This window comes from Pholcus phalangioides, unplaced genomic scaffold, assembly GCF_987345545.1.
Source record: "Pholcus phalangioides strain wild (caught in Gottingen) unplaced genomic scaffold, Ppha-v1.0 ptg000010l_1, whole genome shotgun sequence".
Taxonomy (NCBI): domain Eukaryota; kingdom Metazoa; phylum Arthropoda; class Arachnida; order Araneae; family Pholcidae; genus Pholcus; species Pholcus phalangioides.
The window spans coordinates 19,345,399-19,367,324 of record NW_028301603.1 but is presented as its reverse complement, the minus strand read 5'-3'; the positions used below and the strand labels follow the sequence as shown (position 1 = coordinate 19,367,324).

Genomic DNA, 21,926 nt, shown 5'->3' with positions numbered 1-21,926 from the left:
ACACTGAATCATGCAGATGCTCATAGGTCCTTCCTCCTGGCATCAGATTATCTGTCAAAAAAAAAAAAACATGGCATTCCAATACTTCCATAACCAGCTTATTCCTCTAATCTCACCCCATGTGACTTTTCCTCCTGATAAAGAATTTGTTTAAAGAGCAACAATTCTCAGGTTCCAAGAAAGTGCAGTGAGCAGCAATGAAGGCACAGGAGGATGTGAAAACAAAAAGCTTGCACAATCCACATTTACATCTTTGTATGAACGATGACAAAAATGCATATTATCACAGGGTAGTTACATCGAAGGAAACACAAAATAAACAGGTTCTATCTGTTTTAATTCTTGTGTAACAAAATAAGTTTCAGAACTTTTTGAGCATAGTAGCATAGTTTCTAATTTCATTTTATTTTTTAAAAATTGCTATGTATAATGTTAAATATTCATTGCCATTCACACCAGCAATATAATGCCGCCACATATTCAGAAGTATAATTGATTTGAATGACTGAAATCACCAGGGAGCTTAAAATTATAGTGGGGAAAATCATAATTTCCTAAAACAAATATTTTCTTAAATATAAAAACTATTAACGTGTACCCCAAGACCAATTGCTACCGAGTTCTTACACACATTTACAGGCACAGTATATATGTAGAGAATGCAACAACATCCTCAAGTGCAAGGCAAGGTGAATACGCCGTTTGGAACACTCCTAGATTTCTCTGAGTCTGCGGGAAGTACAAGAGGAAACTTGAAAGTCTTCCCATCAACCAGCTTTTCCAAACCCTGAAATTGATAGGAACCGAAAACTAAAAATTGGGGTATAAAACACAACAACAACGAATATGCAATACAGTAAAAGTCTGATTCACAAGTGATGCTAAAACAGCTAATGATAAAGATACAAAAATATTTGGTTGTAACAAGTTTAAAATTAGAAAGCCTTTCGTTAAAACTGGGATGGCCCTTGGACTGCAGCAGCATAGGGAGCCGCTCTGGCAAGATGCCAAATTTGAGATGAAAGGGTGAAGAAAACATTATATTGACCAAATGTATTAGAAAAAAATAACCTTTTTCTGCTCCAGAAGAGGCACCAAATCAGAGATGAAAGTGTGAAATTTTTGTTAGGAATTGTTGGGATGAATTGGAAGTGCGGGGAGTGCCAAAAATAGATCACATATATGCATACATACCAAGCCTCTCCGTAGTGGTAATGTTTCCTGACAGGAGAGGAAACCTCTCCCCTATTTTCCCCCGTCATGACTACCATATATACTCAGATATAAGCAGAGTTTTTTTATTGAAAAATGTATTCCTTAATTTTGGGGTGTCAGTTTTTGAGGGGAATATATCAACCCCTACTTTACCAAATCATATACCTACATGACCTCTGCACGACTAGCTTGAAGAACTGTGATGTCATTAGACTATTTTAGGTGTCACTAATCAGTGGAGTGATTTTTGTAGCTATAAATGGTGTAGCATGGTCTTACTGTCCAGGTGAAGCACAAGAGGTCATTTCCTTCACCCCTTCCCCCGAGAGTCTGTAAAATTCGTGATCATGCACACTGTAACCATTGATCAATTTTCATGAATTATCGGCCGGTGAAAAAGTAAAAAGATTCGCTTATAATGCAGAAACATCACTAAAAAAATCTTCGTTCGTTGAGGCAGTTGTAAGCCAAGGTATCACTGTATGATAACCATTCGTGAGACAGACTTACCTCACCATCATAAGACACTAAAGGTGATATTTCACACACAGGAGGTGCTTCGTAATTCAAGTATGACTTTTGACTGGAACAAGGAGAAAAAAGAAATACAATAAGAAATACCATAAGAAAAATATATACAGTATATGATAACCCTGAGTACTAAAAGTATAATTATTCTCCAACAATGATGGATCACTTTGTGATTTGAAGGACAGATAGTCCAATAAAGTGAAAAACTGAAACGATTTCAAAATATAATAATTTGTTGGCATAGATTTTTATTTTTTTTGGGCAGTTTTTTTTCATAGAGATTACAATTTTGACATCATTTCATAGCTGCCAACTTTGGAGAAAAAGAATTCAGGAGGTTTTAGCAGAGATCCAAATTCCATACAAAAATAAATGTAAAAGGGATCTTTTAAAACATTTTAAGGATTTTTCATTAGCGAAATGGAAATTATTGGGACATTTTCCAGTTGGAAAAACGTGACACCGTGCAAGTCATCGCTAATCATGGCCAACCAGTAGGTTAAAGTCTTTGGGTTAAATTACTTCTCAAAAATCAAATCTCACAAATCAAAAAATCTTCCTCGTGCTCGAAACAGGATATATGGATAAAGAGGATTGTGCCAATTTTAGATCTCATAAGGCCAGATTGGCGACTACTAATTGGCGAATTTTATGCCCCCCCCCCATAAATGATTTTTTTATTGTGATTTGATGAAATGAAAAAATTTACACAAAGCTTATGAAGCAGCATTTTTTTCCCGGATAAATTCTTAGGGAATAATTTTTTCCTAAATGTAGGGATTTTTCATAATCATGGGCAAAATTCGGGAGATAAAAGAATTTTTTGGGAGTCCGGGAGATAGAGTAGAAATTCGGGAGTCTCCCAGAAAATCCAGGAGGCTCTATGTCATTTCCGAACTGATCATCATAGAAACAAAATGCTTTCTGAACAAAAAAGGACAATGCCATAAGTTGATCAAAGAATCATAGCAAATTTTCTGAACAAGAGCATCTATCAGGGTATGAAAAAATAAAATCAGATTTTTTTTTGGATTTAAATCAACTGCTTATTAATTATAAAACAAATCGTGTTAATCATTAAAAATACATATTTTTTCACCTAATCCCTTAAATTTTATTTAGTATTGATAAATAAACTGACAAACAAACAATAAACTAATTAACTACAAGAAAAAAATACGAACATTAAAAATTTTGGGGGGGGGGGAGGTACCCCACTAAAGTAAATATCTGGTGGCAATTCTGTATCAAATACGATGCGATGCAGGTTTATCGATTCACTCTATGTACAACCAAAGGGCCATTCAGCATCAACTAAATGAAAAACATATCATATTGGCAATACTGTTGTTTCTTGCACAATTGATGAATGCAATTATTATATGTTTCAGACTTCTCCTGTAATTAAAATTTAATTTTTCACAGATCTGGTAAAAAAAACGAGCAAACTATAGACTTTTTCACTTTTCATATTAAAAGTTCAAGACCCAATGGTATTTATGTTGGTACAACATTTATCATTATTTCAACCAGTCGTCTGGGCAATTAATTTCTCGTTTTCCCTTTTTTGGAAGTCTGAACTTAATAAAATATATTTTTTGAATAAAATTTCTTTATGAATACATTGAAACTAAGTTCATCAAGTTCTTAAATGTTTTTCAAAATCATTAAAAAAAATTCAATAATTGAAGTAAATAATTAGTTTTCTAAACCATGCCAAAAAATCAGCATGAAACACTATTCCGTCAAAGCCAAATGACAGATTAAATCAGTAATTAGGGTACAGAATTCAGGGCTTTTTTGCAAAAAAATTAAATTTGTTTCTTTTTATTAAGCAGAACCCTAGTGCCCCATTGTAATGTATTGCAAATACAATCGAACCTCCATTTAACGAACTGGAAGAAATTGACCATTTTATTCGTTAAATTGAGGAAATTGTTAAATCTGGGTGAAATTGATCAGCAGCATACACACACTCGTAACGGCAAATTTTAAAAGCTACTTACTTTGGGGGTTGCTGTTACAACTCATTTTTGACAACAATTGAAAAAAAACGTAACTAAAGAACAAAGTCAGCGTGTATAAAAAAAATTCCTTGATACGCCCAACATTTTTATCAAATTGAGTTGAAAATGTCATTTTTTGCTAATCGATAAACATTTTCTCTTTACATGACTCGCTACTCTTTACTTGTCAAGGAAGAGCACAAATTTGAAGTAACTTTATTTTTTCACTGAAATCTAAACAAACAGAACACAAAGTTTTATGGTATTGGGGTATTTTTATTGGTATTGCTGAAACTTTCCCACATGCATTCTGAATAGCTTTATTGTCTCTTTACTCAGAAAGGAACAGATTCTTATTTCCCCTTTTTTGTCTCTAAAGAAGAGCTGAAGGTCAATTCCCGGGAAGTCAAATCTTCCGATTATGGTTTTGAGTGACGAGGAATAAAAAATTGGATAAAAAGTTGCAAAAATGTTATATCAAGGTTTTCTTATTCATTAAACGGGGGTTTGATGTCCATTTTTGCCAGAATTTCGGAAAACATTTGTTAAATTGGGATCCGACTGTACTTGGTCAACACCATCTATAGAAGGCATTGGTGCCAAGCTTGTGACATCACTGAAGAAGGTCACCTCACCTATAGCCATTGCATATACAAAAAAGGGTAAAGATGGCGCATGCGTTGGCCTGCTATATCCAATGGCTATAGGAGAGATGACCACCTTCAGTGGTGTTACTAGCTTTGCGCTGAGGACTTCTGCTATAGATGGTGTTGACTTAATGCAGTTAGATCTAACTTCAGCTCCCTATATTTTTCTGCAATTTTTTTCCATACACAGAATCTAGGAATACAACAGCTATCTTTCTGCACTGCATCTAGGGATTAGGTTCAAGTCTATATATTTACCAGATCTTCTATATTTTTAATGAAGACCTTTATCATGTTTCAATAACATGTATGCCATACTAGGTTACTTTTTACTTCAATGTCATTGAAGTCACTACAAAGGAAAGATGAAATTCAAATTTCATGATTAAAATCAATGATTTTTTTTAATTTGCAAAAATCAGGCTGATTTAAATTGTGCACCCTATTATCTATAGGTAAATCTTGGTTTTTGAAACATTGAATCTCTAACTTTAGGTGAATATAAACGGTATATGTGTTCTTATTTTCACACAACTTAGCAAGGAAAGTGAATTTTTTGTAGGTACCTTCCATTCCGATGTCCTTCGATATGGTTTACGCAATTAACAGGTTCATTGGTGCTACAAGTAAACAAACGAAACATGCGTAAGCATGCACACAAAAGAAAAAAAATTCATGCAAAACATTGTTTATCTATTAAAGATACAAAAATTTCTACTTTTATATTATTCTCTGATTCTATAACATGCCATCGTAACATAAAGAGATGAATAAAGGAATGAATTTTCACACAAGATTTAAAAAAAAAATTCTTTCACACGCGTGAAAAACCGAAATGACAGAGGAAAAAAAAAATTGACATAATTTGACTCTTGCTGCAAATACACAATCAATTTTCCAGTGCAGGTTTCAATCCGTTATAGGTGATGAAATTAGAATAGAAACACTTTGCCGTCAGGCTTATTTTAGTTCTAACCTCAACTCTCAAGCATAGTTAAAAACATGTAAAATAAAAACAACATTTTATATTGTGTTTTTCAAGAGTGAATTGTTCTACCCATTTTCTGTTAAAGTTTCGAAATTCCATTAACCTCATCAAAAATAAGATATTAGAATACAGTGCATGCTGTATTAAGGTGATCACATCGGGACTGTGGGGTTTTTGATAATAATAGCCGATCGATGAATAGACTGTTCAAAGCAATTAGGGGAAATATAGATTTTATTCAATTGTGATGTTTAAACTTTTTAACTGATAAAATATTAACGAAGAACATTGTTAAGTATACAAAAGAGTTGTGTCACACAAGTTAATTCCGAAGTTAATTCAACTAAATTTTAATAAATTTAAATAAATTATTCACATACCCCAATTGTTTTGTATTCATTTGTACTCATTTGACTGCAGTGAGTATTTGGCTTTGTATAATATTTTAGCCTTGCAGCTAGATGTTGTATATTTTAGCAAGTGTAAAGGACAACCCCAACCCTACTCAGAGATTGGCATCAAAAAAATTCTTCAGAAATGATTTCTGGTTTAAAAATGAACTCTTAAATTTGGTGTATTTTATTAGTTAATAGGTACTTTTGTTTTCCCCCTTATATTATCGACATTATATTGCAACTGATTCTTTTGTAATTGATTATTTACATTACAATTTAATGTGAATAGAAACTAACACACAATTCAATTTGTTTTTCACTTTAACTTTTTTTAAACATGTAGTCATATTTTGTTGTCCTCAATTGAGGACACTTGTTGTGGAGTGTCATACTTCCTGTTGATGAACATAAAAAAACTCTTGGAATAATCTTAATTGGTGCAATTTCAACGAAGTACCCCAATATCAAAATGGAATCCAAAGTGCATCAAGGTGCAGGCAAAAATGGGTTGAAAATAACAATTACACACAAGTGATTCTTAAGTAGGTCTTGTCACTTAAGGTTGCTGCTAAATCAGGCAGATAAGATATTTTGAATTATATCATTTAGAATTACTTTGAAAACGAATGTGGAAACACAGATATACAATCACCTAGGAATGAAAGGAATAATTGTGTCGTCTTCATCAACAAAGGTGCCACCAGCATTCAGTACATATCCTCTGTGAAGATTGAAGAGAGCGTGCCTAGCAGTAGTAGGCGTGTCTTTTTGTGCTCCTTCTGCATTCTTGAGTGGAGAGAACTCATCTTCTCGCAAAACTTCCCACACAACAAATTTACTGAAAAAAAAGACACCTAATTTATTAAATTGCATAATGTCTTACTTCATCAGCAAGTAATTGCTCTGGGACGGACCGCTTGGGTCCCTAAGAGCTGCAGAGTGTATGTTTTCTTATGTTTTGTTCTATTGTCTTATTTTATATATTATTTGTATTTGTGCGTGTTATTTCGCAATTTTAAAAAAGGTATTTTTTCTAACAAATGACACTCATTCTCATCATAAATAATAGACTTTGTGGTCTAAAACTTATGAAAACAAATATAAATTCAGTAATACATGAAATATGAATTATGTTAAAAAGTTTTATATAAATAATAAACGCTTCTGAAATAGCACAAACCTTGACTGTTCAAAGACATCAAAAACAAATTTCTCTAGCTTTATCCCATTTGGCTTTTCTGGTTTGACAATGCGGCCACCATCACTCACGTATGGTATTTTTTTCTTAGCTACGTGATGTTTCAGTTCTTTACCACTAAAAAGAAAATTAAAAAAATATTATATATAACAACCGTATTGCAGATTTAATTTTAAAAAACAGATTTCGTAGAACTGAAATTAATAGTAAATCCTAAGCAAAATGACAAGAAATTATTAAAAGAAGTCCAAAATTGATTAGAATTTTTTAAAAAATGAATGAATCAATTTTTTTTTTTTTTTTTTTTTTTGAGCGTTAGTTTTTGCAACATCTGCAACAGTTTCTCATTCTTAAGATTCATATCATGTGTAACAGAAAACAAAGAATTTAGATTTTCATGCATAAGAATCTTTATTTATTTATTTACATTAACTGCAGAAGGCACGAGAAATGCGCTTACACTGGAAAAGTAATAATAATCTATATATACAAAATTCAGATTTTCTGTGTGTGTCTGTGTATGATCTCCATACAAATCTACAATTTTGTATCAAAGATCGATCGTCGCCAAATTTTGCATATACATACCAAACAGGGCCCAGATTGAACGATAGGCTACTTTAAAAATTTCTCAGAGCTGGGCAAATGCCCAAAATGGACAAAAACCATTGGATAGCAATGGCTCCTGGGCCTTAACAATCACTTTCAGAATGTTTACTTCGGTTATCGTGGTTCCTTAACTATGAGCTTCCGACATGCATATGCCTTTACAACGGTTTGTTTCACAGGTGCAGCTTATTGGTCGGAGAGATAGCCAACATGCGATCATGTGGTCATAGTGAAAGACTCGTATTTCAAGAAACTGAGTTTGAACCCCACCAGCCAGTGGTCAGCTGAAGCAGTGCCGTCTTAATGCATGGGGGTCCACCGGGGCCTCACAAACATGAGAACAGGTTGAAATTTTCTAGAATTTAAGAGGCAGGGCCTCAGGAAAATCAAATGGCTCAGGAGCCTTTGCCTCGAGACGGCAAAACAAGCACAATTTTGACAAAATAAATACGTTAAGGGTCACACATATACTCAGAACACACATTACAGCATGTGCTGATTCGTCTGAAATCCTGCAGAGGAATATGTACCCATGTACGGTTAAATAGAAATAGTAGTAAATTACCCATGGCGATAGAATCAGAGTTGTACCCGGTTTGAAAGAAAGGCAGGCCAAAGGTGAGACCCAAAACTATTGCAATGGTTAAAATTTTGTTTCAGGCCACCTCTGATTACAGATACCAACTCATTGAAGGTGGAAAAACATTAATGAAATAAAAGATAGCTTTTTAATAGTTTTCCTTCAACTCACTCAGCAACAGCCTGAAGGAAATCTATGGTGAAGAAATGGTTGCATATGCTGCCTGCATTAAATGTCAGTCTTCCGTCAGGGTTTCTTTTCTGGGCAGTCTTGATAGACAGCTCACTATATTCGACCACTTGGAATTTGCCATCAACTTTGCAGACTACTCCAACAGGTTCTGTAGGAAAAGACTTTTCAACTACCTGAAAATAAGTCCAATATTTTATTAAAAAAAAAAAATTAAATTTCATCACACTTTTATGAGTCTAAACAACCAAGTACAGTGAAACCTTCAAGGAAATCACAAGGGACCGAGATTTTTTCCATTGAACACAGGTTTTCGTTTAATAAAGGTTCAACTGATATGTGTAAAATTATGTAACGATCTCGTGTGTAATTAAAATAAAATAAATTGAAGATAAAGTAAATAATTTAAATTTAGATAAAACAAATAAATAATTAGTCTATAATTACTAAATACTGTATTTAGATTTCAACAGCGTCTGTATAAAATTCCGACCTACACTGTCTTTTTTTCTAAAGTAACGACATTTACATTCTTTTTAGCACTTCCTCAAAAATTTTCAATTAGGGTGTCAATATCTATTGCGTCAGGTTCTGTTTGTACATTATTGTCTATGTTTATGTAATCCTAAGCATCAGGGCTATAACTAAGAATTTTGTGAGGGAAGAGAGAGAGAGAGCAACATGAGATTTTGCTGCCCCTACCACTGTAAAATTCAATGATTTTATAACTGTGTTTTTGTCACCACCTAAAATTTTCCACCCTCTGAATTTAAGTTGCAGTTGCCCTTTGCCTCTAATTAATTCCAGCCCTACTCAGCCTTGCGATCACAGAATTTACACTCAATTTTTTGTCTTCCATATCATTTGGAAATTCAACACTTATGCCGATTTCTCCCGTGGAAAAGCCTGCTTTTCCAAAAAATTTTGTTTCAATTTCAGAAAGCATCTGCTTTACTACATATGGCTTATCAAAACCCCAGTATCAATTACACAAATGAACTCACATTTGTCAGCATAGATTACGTAAATAATTTTGGTGCACCACTTTATAATATTTTATATGATCCGTTGGTCATCAAACACTCAGTGTTTGTATGAAATCTTCCGTTAATGGGTACAATTTTCCTTTCTGTTTCCACATTAGACAGGTTCTGTTCAATCTAGGTTTTTTAGTATGTATTTTGGCACTGAAATCATGGGACCATGATTTTTTCCCCATGGAAGACAGAAATTTGCTTAATACAGGTTCCGTTATCAAGTAATATATTAAAAAATATACTGAGGGAAAAAAATTGTACAAACTTTTGCTCCACAATCGGCACCTTTAGAAATGCAGTATCCGATAAAAACTGGATCAGCCATCTTGACCAGAATATTATCAACGCAATACACGTGGATGTACTCAATGCCTCTAGATTTCATGTCATCTAGCACGCCATTGCTTCTGAGGACTTTGTAGAGTCCGCCATTACCATCTGTGAAATACATGGGAAGAGAGAAAAAAAAAATCTACAAGAAACAAAATAAAATACATACAAGCTATGGCCTGTTTTTTTTCCCAACAACATATATATATATACAAGGTATGATTAAGAAGTTTCAAACTCTCGCCAGAAAAAAATGAAAAGGTCATGTTATGGAGATATGGTGATCGGAAAAGTTGATCAAATTAGTGAGTCATGCAACTAAGGTTTATGAAGAAACTTTGATGGATAGAAACTGACAATATTTTCCTCTTCTTCCATGCTGAATATTCTTCTACTCATTTTATAATGACCAAAAAATTATAGAAGTGTGCTTATGTTATAGCTTGGAAAGAATATGGCTGAAAAGTTGCTTCGAATAAACAATTGGAATATCAAGATTTTTTTCTTTATGATCATGTTCTAGGACAGTGGTTCTCAACCGGTGCTCCGTGTGCACTCCCCAGAGGCTCCGCAGCCATGCAAGGGAAAAAAAACCAGTGAATTGGAAGGAAAAAAAATTTTTTAATGATAAAAATAAATCTGTAACTTCGATGAATGAATAAAAAAATAGGCCTACAGGGATCCACTATGAAAACTATGTACCAGAGAGGGCTCCACAAGTCAAAAAAGGTTGAGAACCACTGTTTTGGGGAAAGTCCAACTTTGCAGGGGTCATACATGTTTTGAATCTTCACAGTTATGGACTTTCTTTTAAATAGAGCATAACTGTGATATATCGCCATGAGCAATTTACTACAAAGTGAGTTGTGCCAGAAGTGTGTGTATATCTACCAGACTGAATGAGCTAGTGTTGGGTGTGAATTATTAGTGCTGCCATTTATATTTCAAATTGTGTGTGAAGCATAATGATTGATGTAAATCTGTTGCTCTCGGTGAAGCGAGACTTTTTAATGGAGAAATCTAATCGCATTCACATTGATGTTGGGGACCACCGCAAACCAACTTTAGCCGACCACCAATACGGGAACTCAACCCATCACGATACCCACATGACCATGCAGTGGCTAGCTATGGGTTGAAAAAAAAAAAAGCTGATTGTTTCAGCATGACAGGGCATGTCTCCGCACACATACAAATGTTCCAATAGTTCTTGGCATGAAAGTCTGCCTCTTTCCAGTAAGATGATTATTCTGTCTAATCACCTGATTCCGCTATTTATGATTTCAGATTTTTACTAGAATAAAAGGAAACTCAAAGAACACAAATTAAATACTATGCGAAATTCGAGGCAATAAAAGGACTTCACTGAATACCTAACCAGAAAACATATTCGACAGCATTAAACCAGAGAAAAATGTAACATACTTGTTACCCGGCACAACCTCCATCCAATGCTATTTGTACTAAATATGTCCGTAATGTCAATATAAATACCTCATTATGATAGCAGAGAGTCTGGGACTTTCGTTGGTGCCGCTTTCTATTATTTTGTGCATTATACAATAGGCCTTGTTGACATATTGGGGAAATCTGGCCAGTTTCCTTGGTATTATTATTTTGGGTAGCAATTCCAAAATATAGATATTCCATAATTCATTGTTGTGTATGATTATGCAGATTAAATGTGATGAAATAGTTTTCCCTATCTCTCGATGGAAGATGCATGTGGTCGGATTGGGCCAAAAGCAAACCTTTTCCAGTAACGTATAACAATACTGATCGCATAAGAAGAGCGGGATCACATTTCTTCATTCTAAGTACTTTGCTGTTAGCAAGAAATTCTAACTTTTAATATGTAAAAATAATTTCTAAACCGTGCCTAGGCACTCACTGTTTGATTCTGGCTAGACCAGGATATGTTTTACGTACTACTCTTGAGATTTTGTTCAAGTTCATTTAAGTAGCTGGGAAGAGATTAGGATGAATGTTGTTCCAGTAAAGACCTCATTATGAACTTGCCATCAATTTCTTTAATGTTGGATATCTGTCTTTCTCCCAATGATGTTCGGATGAATCCGCTGATGCTGCTTCAACACTTCTCATGCTTCATCGGTAGTTCTGTCCTCTAATAATTCCTAATAAACCGACAACTTCATGGCATCAGGATATGATGACCTCGTCTCTTCTGCAATCGTGCTGTACTAAAATGGTCTAGCGGTTCATACTTCTGTGGTAAGGTGATGTCAACTAAAGACTGACTACCTGACAGATTGGTGAGATCTTTGACTGTTGTCAAGATATAGACCGAAATTATCTGAATGTAATCTAGTTACCGAAATTAATCTTAAAAGGGGAAGAATGTTTGACTGAAGAAGGTTAGTATAAATTGTGTAATAATTTTTGTACAATGTCAATAAATGCCTCATTGTGAAAAATCAATTTCCTGTCAAATCCTTTAGCTGTGTGATAACTGGGATAAAAAATAAGAATCTGGGAGAGCAACAAGGATTAATTGCAAAAAGACGGGAGTCATGTATATATACGCCCATCTTTTCCTTTGGTTCAATGCTGTCTAGTATGTCTTTTGATTGGATATCCAGTACCAATGTAGTATCAATTTTGAAGTTGTGTTTATTTAATTTAATTTTATTTATTGATTGTGTTTATTTAAACACAATCCTTAAAAATTAGACAAGAGCATTCTGCATTCAGTTCAGAAACTTTCTGACTGTGCCTTGCACATTTACATTATATATATGAAAAGTTTAAAAAATGCAAACAAATGTTCACGATGAATTAAAAATAACCAATGAAATATTTTTAATCATAAAGGTTCAGGCGAAAGAATACAGCAGCTCGTGGGACTACTAAAATTAGATTTTTTTTTTTTAAAACAAAACAAATTTATAACTCACCAGGAGCTCTCGCAACTTTATACTGTGTCTCAAGGATGATTTTTCCCTCAAAAGTGAAACATGGCAACATGTTCTGTTCAAATATCATTATATTCTTCTTGTCCAATCCAAAATAATGATGTTTTTCTAAAAATTCTATGGTTGGATCCATTGTGTGCTCACTGGTCATTATGTACCTTACGTGGGAAAAAATATATATATGCCATCAATGAATTTCTACTGAATAATTGAAGCAATATTATAGACACAAATTTATGAATAGGAATCAATCATTTATGCCTTCATCTAAAGCAGAGGTCTTCAACCTTTTTCTAGTTGCGAGCACTACCTGTACCCATCATCAAACGAAGATCACCCTCACAGCAAGTTTGACTTGCTAATGCATGAAATCAGGATGATTTCAATCCTTCAATGCAATCAACCTGTTTATGTGGGATGTTGATCAAGTGATCGCGAGCACCAAATGAGACACGAGCATCTGGCACTCCGGGTAGTTCAAAGAGTACAGGGGTGCTTGCAGTAACGGGTTGAAGATGCCTGATCTAAAGCATTTTACCTCTGCCAGACATTCAAAATAATATTCAAGCAAAAAATATTCAATAATATTCAATGTTCAATTATTATATTTCCCCATATTATCAGGCATGCCGTAAAAATCGGGAGACACCAGCTTTTTGAATGTTCGTCTAGTCTATTCCCGGCCTGTTAGGCATGGGCAGATGTTGGGGGAAAGGAGATTTGGGGTGAGGCATTGTTTCCCCCCCCCCCCAACATTCAAGATATATGTGGTTAACCTAGTATACTGTGCATGTGTATAATATTGTATAAGCAAGTTTAACTTTGCTTAAGATGCCAGGAAAAATGAAGTAATAAGGATCACTGAATATGTATCCAAAAGAGTGATATATTTAATTTATATTAAATAGATAAGCGAATAAGAATAAACTAATAGTTTTTCGATGTAGCAAATGTGTTTTGTACAGGAACTTAATAATAATAATAGTGAAAATTGAGCATTCACTCATCACTCTAATTCAATTATGGTCAAACTAATACAAAATACAGGTAGTGTATTTTGCACGTTTTTTCTATATTGTCAGAGGCTAAATAAATGTGCGACTTTTGCATCACTTTAACATGTTTTGTAGTGAGATTCTATATATAAATTTTTGCTCAACTTACTCCAGTTTAAGAAGCATGATCATGAAACATGAATCGTTCATATTTAACTCATACAATCACCGCGAAAGTATAAGTATATGCTGAGCGTTCTACATTTTTACAAAAAATCAATATTTGCAGTAGCAAAAACTAAAACTATCTTCCAATGTAGTTCATAAAATGAAAAGGATTCTGAAATGCAGAGAACCGACAAAATTCAAATCAGCCAATTCAATTGATTCTTAGAGAGCAGATTAAAAATTACTCTGAATGTGTGACTCAAATTTCATGCTGGAAAATGTGGGTATTCCTGGCATGCCAGCCTATGCGAGGGACTACAGTACATGCTATATTTTCAAAATCATTACCAGAAGGTGTTCTTTTGAGAGTGCTCTTTAAAAGTGTTAATGAAATTACAGTGACACCACTTATTGTGTAATACATGCAAGTGTTATGCAGTAAACTACTCTACGGGGTGTGGCAACCAAATTAAATTTTTTTCATTGCCAAATCAATTCAAATTTTCTGCACCAAAGAAATACTTAAAATGCATTTTATGGGGAGGTACTAACAACTCTAATTCAGGAGATATACCAACAATAGCATAAATTTGTCTGATAATGCTACTTCTCAATACAATAATCCCTCTACAACAATATTTTTTTCTTGGTTTGCACAGTATTGTTATATCAAGGTTTCTCTGTATAAATAATTGTGAAGTTTGTAATAGCAAGGACTTATATTTAGAAATGCATGTACAAGAAAAGGATGATCGGAAAAAATTTAAATTTATTTAAATAACTTTAGGTTTTTCTTTTCTTTTAATCTTAATCCTCAAATATAAATGAGAAATACAGGCACAATACCAGGTAATTTTTCCTTTTTGCCCTGTCTGTCTGTATGCCAGTTCTTGAAGTCGTAATATCCTTTCGGCCTGTAACTGGTAAAGGGATTTTCTGGAAGGTAGACCCACATCATACATTCCTTTTGGATATGACACACCGAGTCGAGTTCCTTGACCGCCAGCAAGTAGAAGTACAGCAACTTTATTCTCTGATATCTGTTTCATTCCTAACATTAAAGAAAGAAGTCAAATCTGGAAAATTTTATACATTTTGAATAAAATCTCGCTTTAACATGGTTTTAATTTTTTTGAATTGATTTTTTTCCCACAACAATTTTTAGTGGTTTCAAATAGGGTGAATCACCCTCCTTCCAAAAATGTAAACAGCTCGACGCGTTGCTAAATGAGCATTATGTTCTTCCCCCATGTTACCTAATATCTGCGAATTTCTGTCAAAATTTCTTAGCAGGTGCTTGTTCATGCGGTAGCTGTAACATTAGTGTGATGCATAATGGAACAAAGAATAAATATGAAATTGTTTAAAATTGGGTAAAACCGCAATGAAAATGCTGCGAAATATGTACAGAGATAAAGCTGTAGATAGTTTTTCAGTGGTTCACATGCCCTCCATCAAGTTTATGAAAGCGTTTAAGATGAGCATCACTGTGAGAGATCAGTAATGAGCAGAATGACAATAAATGTTGACAGAGTTTGGCAGTTATTGTTACAAGATCAGTGCTCACCTGTTCAAAATTATGATGGAAGAAATGAATCTTCCACACGAAATCGTTCGAACATTGCAACAAAGGATTTGGGTAAATACAAACATTGTATAAGGTTTGTCCTTCAACACCTAAATGACAAACATAAAAAACAACAAACAAAATCATGCGGTGACTTCAGTGATATGACAGATGCCATGTTTTTATAGTCAATCATTACTGGAGATAAAACTTGGTGTTTCCAGTATGATCTAAAAACTGAAATACTATGTTGTTGAGATACAGCTTCATCTCCATACACATTTCCCAGTATATTGTGGATTTCTGTTATAGTTTTACCAATTTTGAAAAAGATTTCATATTCATTCTCTGCTCCATTATGCAATGCACTAACAACTTTTACATTACATCTACCGCATGAACAAACACCTGCAGAGAACAAGGGAATTCCACACCCGGACGAAATGTTTCTTTGTGTCGAGAACAGAGAAACATTCATCTATAAATTTCAACATGGCAGGTTGGTGGCATTTCTCATTGAAGCAGACTGACAATTTTTTAAACCAAAATATCTATATTTTTCTTAATCCCTTTATGATCAGGGATGTAATATTGCGTCCAAATGCCAATGGAATAAATCCAATCCATCTGACTGTTTCTTTAACCTCTTTTTTCCTAATGGCGAAATTTTATTTTAATCATATGAAACAAAGTTGTGTGTGTTCCCCCCTCCCCTGTTCTCTCACTACCATCTTGATATCTCAATCAGATGACAAGCAATTCAGATAATGATATAGTGTCAGTTCTGCTCAGCTTTTCCCCCCTCTTCCTTCTCCATGGCATCTGCTCCACACATATACATAATGTATCTTTCTCAGAACTAATCCTTCTATTATATACTGCACATAGAAATGAGAAAGAGAACAAGTAAAAAACTATAAAACAAGTTTGTAGGTGAGGGTGGAAAACGCAAGGCACTGTACTAATACTCTTACACAATCTTCTCTACACCACACACACATTTCTTCCCATCCTTATTTGTCTTTTTAACGTGGAACAAAGGTAACACATTTATCGCCTATGCATCAAATACAGATCATTCAAATTTATCATCAGCAGCTTGTACAGGAAGGGGTTAAAGAAGGTGACTCACCTAAAAAAAGTACATGTATGTATTATGAATCTAGTTCCACGTCATCTTATGGGCATACAGGAGCACCAGGTAGTAGCTAAAACTCCTCTATGGGTGCGTGAATCTATTTCTTGAGCATCTATCTAACCCATGAGCCCCCCACCGATTGCCAAATTAAAGCTAAGGAAAAAAATAATAGCAAAAAAAAAAAATGTTCATTTGTAAAATTTCCATTTATGAATGTAAGTGGATGAAAAAAATTTGAAAATACACTAATTTCTGACGCCTTGCATCTAGCTGGGAACATGACACAGCCATATATATGAAATGTGGATACGTATCAATTTATGAAGAAGTGGAATTCAAGGTAAAATTTTAATGACTTAATTGCCAGTATTTTGTCTTATTACTTACGGTCGATTTTTTAGTTGCCATGGCAACATTTAGGATTTTTCAAGCCCTGCCAGGTGTCGCCGCTGTGGTGGTCGAGTGGTTATAGTGCCGGACTCGTGATGCGAGGATCCGGGTTCGAACCCCACAGTGGTGGTCGGCTGAAGTTGGTTTTCTGTGGTTCCCAACTTCAAGGCGCAAATGCGAGTCGATCTCCCCGTTAAAAAGTCTCGCCACAGAGAGCAACAGTCCTACAACGGTAAATCATTCAACCATAACACTTCACTCATAGTTAGAAAAACTGGAGGCAGATGACAGCACTACACATAACAAGCATTACACAGAAACAAACTTTACTTCAGGTTGCACTACATGTACACGCACATTCCCGCATGTACCGATTCGTTCGGGGGTTCCGCGGGAGGGGGGGTGTGCATGTGTGGTGTAGCAGTAGTAGGTAGGGCCTCCAAAAAATGGCTCGGGGGATCCATGATGTTCTTAAGTCAGCCACCTCGTTGGGCAATTTGCCTGTCGTGGCGTTGTATTTGTATTTGTATAATGTGGTAAAAACATGGCAAATGTTATATGGCAAAAACTCTGGCTAATACTACTTACACAATCATCACAATTAAGTGACATGCATAGTGAACCTTAAACGCTCACATCATATCCTGATCAAGGGACTGGATGTTTTACTATAATTATAAGATGTAGAGGACATCCTCTGCGGTAGATTCATTGACACCTTAATTATGGGCAATTGATTTAGTTTCATTATGCACAGTCAATGTGCCAAATTTTTCTTGCAAAGTTGTAACTTTTTTTTTTTTACTTTTTAGAAAAATTTCTAGAAGCAACAGAAAAGCCTGGAGAGCCATTCTTAACTTCTTTACACACAATTCATATTTTGTTCTGATATCAGAAAAAAACTAAGGAACAGTGTTTTTCATAAATTAAAACAAGACCGCGAATACCCAAGACCGATTGTAAAGTCGTACTCAAATACAATTAATTTGCACAAATGTACATTTAAATATTCATACTTTATTTCTGCAGTGGTTCATTAAATTGGGTTATTAAGATAGTCTCATGGAACTGCTTTTTTAAGAATTAATGAGGAAAAAATTAGAAGTTTGAATTTTGACCACTCGATGGGGTTGAAACTGGCCAAAACTGATTATGACCAGGCCGGTTAAAACCAGCCCTGGACAAAACTGATAAAACCTTGAATCAAAACCAGTATTGCCATAAGTTTATATGGTTACCTTCATCTCGATAGCCTTGCAACGTTATTGAATCTGTCCTCGTTATGCTCCCGTGGAACTCCTGAGGAATAGGTTGAAGGATATCGTCTAGTTTCTCGTTATCGTCTTCCTGGTGACAGCTCCTCTCAAAAGTGCCCATTAGCTCCTTATAGTTGATATTCTCCAAGTCATGGTAGAGCTGTTCCTGCTCATCTGGTGTAATATCCGACCAATACTTGAGAAGATGTTCTTGACCACAAGATTCCAGCTTGGATTTTAGTTCCGAGACATCCATTTTCATTGTAGGAGCTTTAAAAGAGAAAAATTAAGTATATTAGAACTTTTCATTGGGGGCCATTCAAATTTCAAATATTACGTCAGCAGATTTTTAGCCATTTTTGACCCCCCCCCCCCGTCAGCAAAATTTTGTCAGCAGTTTAGAATATTTCATGTCTTCAAAAAGGGTGGTTGATGACGTAAGCAACCTTCAAACCCCCTCACCCTTTGTCATCAAAAGTCAGAAAATCACAACCCCCCCCCCCTCGATGCTGATGGAATACTTGAGTGACCCCTTATGAATAATTAGGTTTTCGAGCAATTTGCAAGATGAGCAAAAGTTTTTAATAAATTTTTATTCAATTTACGAGTGGTTGCGCAATATGAGCAAAAAATTTTTTTTCAACCGATTTCTCTTTGATAAATAATACCAAATACTCCTAGATAGACACTATTTGCCTAAAAATTTTAACATAATGATTCACTTTCTTTCTTCTTCCATACCAAACATGATCCAGGCTCTATCACTTCAGCCAATTTTAGTCATTGTCCTTGTGAAGGGACAGGACAGTGTTGACTTTCTCTCACTGCGGATAAGGGTGATTAGGTATTTAATTTCTTACCAGAGCCATCTTAATGCACAAACTCACTGGACTACTAGTACCTGGGTGCTCACTAATGGGCTGGAGCCAAAAGATATCTTAATGCATGGGCTCACCCGGGGCCTAGGGGCCTCTTGGTGCCTCTGATGACCTTGCATGGCAATTATCTCATAAGCTATTCAATTTCTGACGAGTCATTAACGGGCCATCTTAATGCATAGGCTCATTTGGGTATGCACCCATGGGCTAGACCTCATGGATATCTTAATGCATGGGCACACCCAGGTAAGACCAGACAAGGGCTCTGTGTCCTTCCCGAGATATTAGCCATCAGGTAAGACCTTGGCACTCTTGGTGTATAAGGTACCACCAATGACCTTGCATAGCAATTAAGTCAATTGATGTCAGAGATTGAGCATATTTAATTTCTGACCTGTCATGACCAAGGCCATCTCAATGCATGAGCTCCTCCAAAAAACGCTTAGGAAATCTTGATGCATGAGGGAAATCTGATTAATTACAGTAAAACCTGTCTAAGATGGACACTGTATGAGATAAAAACCTGTATTGAACAGAACAGAAAAAATAGTCTCGAGAATAATTAACGCTTTTGTAATTATAGAAAACCTCTAAGATGGAACTGTCTGACATGAAAACAGAAGGTATATTTAGGCTATTTTCAGACAAAAAACCTGCTGAGAAACGGGAAGAATTTTTGACCAAGTGCAAGTTTCTATCCTTTGAATAGAAAAAAAAAGTCTCACTGATTACCCTTTTGTAACTCTTTTACTTCTTGGAAAAACGATGAATGCTTACTATTATATCTGAACTGGTTCCAGAAGTAAAGGATTGGGTTTGGATTGAAGCAGATTTTTACTATCCAAAATTTAACAAAAGCCTGTTTAACAGTTCAATTATGATGGAAATTACGACTTGCTTGAACACTCTTGTTTCTCAAAAAAATATTGATAATTTCCATTTAAACTAGTTCAAGAGAAGAATATTGGTAAGGGAGACTGAATTATTGTTTACAATTTTGCAATAACGTGTTTTAGCGTTTTATTAAGTGTATAGATGGCCCCCAGCCACAAGAAACACATCTTGGATTTGAACACAAAACTGCAGGTCATAGAAGCTAAAGAAAAGCAAAATTTAAGTGTTAGAGAGATGTAGAACCTTTCTTTCGAAAACGTCATTGCTTGTTGATCTCATTAATTCTTCATTTTAAATATTAAAAAAATTTCGCTTCTGGTAAAAGTGTTCATTCTATTGCTATTCAAAATGTTTTATATCAAATTTTAACAACAAGCAAATCAGATATGATATTTCAAATGTATCGTAATTTGAAACAACAACAAACATGAAAAAATTCAAAATAATAATATGCATGTCTCTGTTTAACGCTCATTGGTTTACAGAAACTGGGGTGATGTTCTCAAAATTTAAGATTCGCAAAACAATAGAAATAAATCACTGCACGTGTCTTTATGTGCACCTTTATAAAACAGAAACCTGTCTAAACCAGCAATTAGTCTCTTGACGTCCCATTTCATGCAAGTTTCATTGTATACCAGACTTCAAGGGGGAACATCACTACTCAGCCCGGAAGAAGAGGGGCACATGATTTTGCTAAATGGCATGATGAGACCAGACACATACTGCCTTACCATTTATTTATAAATCAGAATTGTATACAACAACGATCATAATCACAAAAATTTGGCAAATTAAGGATGAGTAATGAATGATGATCCTTTAAATAAATTTTGTAAGTTCACATTTAATGATATAATCTTTCATCTGATTTTCTAAGGGATGACTTTTTACAGTACTCCTTGATATTAATTTGATCTAGATTACATGAAAGCGGAACCCACAGGGTTTCATGTACAACTTGTACATTGCACTGCTTAGCTGAGAGCGCTGCCTACAGGCTACCATGTAGAGCTTGTATTCTGTGCCAAAAGATGCCCAGGCCACATCGCCATATGGCAATATCACCTCTGTGGTGGTGTCTACAGGCTATCGTAGAACTTGTCCGCTGCACTGCTTAACTGAAAGTGGCGACAAAAGGCTGCTATATCCAACTGGATAACTCCACATATTTATGCCACGTCAAAGAGCAATTTCGATCATGGGAGTCAACAACTGAGCCTATATTATATCTTAATAATTAGATGGCTGTGCATTATAGCACTTACATATGACTAGGTTCACATCTACAAATTAAACAGCGTCAAATGGCTCCTATGAATAGCACATGCAGCATTAAAATGGCAAATTAAATGCTAAATGGCCCAGCTAGATCTTAGACAATATCTTGCCCGTCTAAGCCCATTAATGCGCCCCTTCCCCCACACACATCCCGGAGCCGGGCCCCTAGGCCAAGATTTTTGTGCAGCCACAGGCCACGGTTTTACACGGCCTCTCCTCCACCTTCCAAAGTAGGTGAGGAATAGATGCTGTATAAACAAGATAAACAAAGAAAAGTGTTTTATTCATCCCGGGTCCTCACCTTTATATGGGGGGACGGCCCACGGCCAATGAGAGTATATCGCCAATAATTGGGAAAATAACAATAGGTCATCTTGATGCAATAATTCAACTTTTATTTGGATTGTAAATACTTGAACAATTCACGAATTAATTATAAATTGGTTCGAGTGACTCACCTTTCAAAGGCTGTAGGAAAATGACTCGATGTATCTATCAGCAGCCAATGTTTACAACTCGAAAGTTGTTGGCAAAAGAGCACGTTGCCAGATCTCTTTTACGAAAGTAACACACGTCAGCAATAAGGGTGGAGAAAATAAAAATGAATATGAAAAAAAGAAATGAATTTATTTGAAAAATATATGTATTCAATTTTTTTTACTTTTTTATTTATGTTTACTTGCGATTCCGAAAAATGAGTT

General features: G+C 35.1%; 1 protein-coding gene across 2 annotated transcripts; it reads right to left on the bottom strand.

The window, feature by feature from the left end:
• Positions 1-422: 422 nt before the first annotated feature.
• On the bottom strand, positions 423-21,754 carry LOC149081061 (UDP-N-acetylhexosamine pyrophosphorylase-like). 2 transcript variants are annotated; one of them, XM_089237830.1, is made up of 11 exons: positions 21,684-21,753; positions 18,155-18,442; positions 14,668-14,872; positions 12,641-12,816; positions 9,661-9,833; positions 8,341-8,534; positions 6,963-7,097; positions 6,435-6,620; positions 4,966-5,019; positions 1,726-1,798; positions 423-787 (listed from the first exon to the last, which is right to left on the bottom strand). In XM_089237830.1, exons 2-11 carry the CDS (start codon positions 18,432-18,434, stop codon positions 674-676), a joined length of 1,590 nt encoding a protein of 529 aa, XP_089093956.1. In that variant the 5' UTR covers positions 18,435-18,442; positions 21,684-21,753; the 3' UTR covers positions 423-673. The 2 variants fall into 2 exon arrangements, with proteins under 2 accessions (XP_089093956.1, XP_089093957.1); XM_089237831.1 differs by lacking the exon at positions 4,966-5,019 and having other exon boundaries at positions 482-787; positions 21,684-21,754.
• Positions 21,755-21,926: the final 172 nt, after the last annotated feature.

Excerpts from the sequence above, each read along its gene's own strand:
- LOC149081061 (XM_089237830.1), bottom strand. The coding sequence starts at position 18,434 with ATGAAAATGGATGTCTCGGAACTAAAATCCAAGCTGGAATCTTGTGGT. Across the intron at positions 9,834-12,640 it reads TAAAGTTGCGAGAGCTCCTG|ATGGTAATGGCGGACTCTAC; the intron begins GTGAGTTATAAA and ends TGTATTTCACAG. Across the intron at positions 7,098-8,340 it reads TTCCTTCAGGCTGTTGCTGA|TGGTAAAGAACTGAAACATC; the intron begins GTGAGTTGAAGG and ends TTTTCTTTTTAG.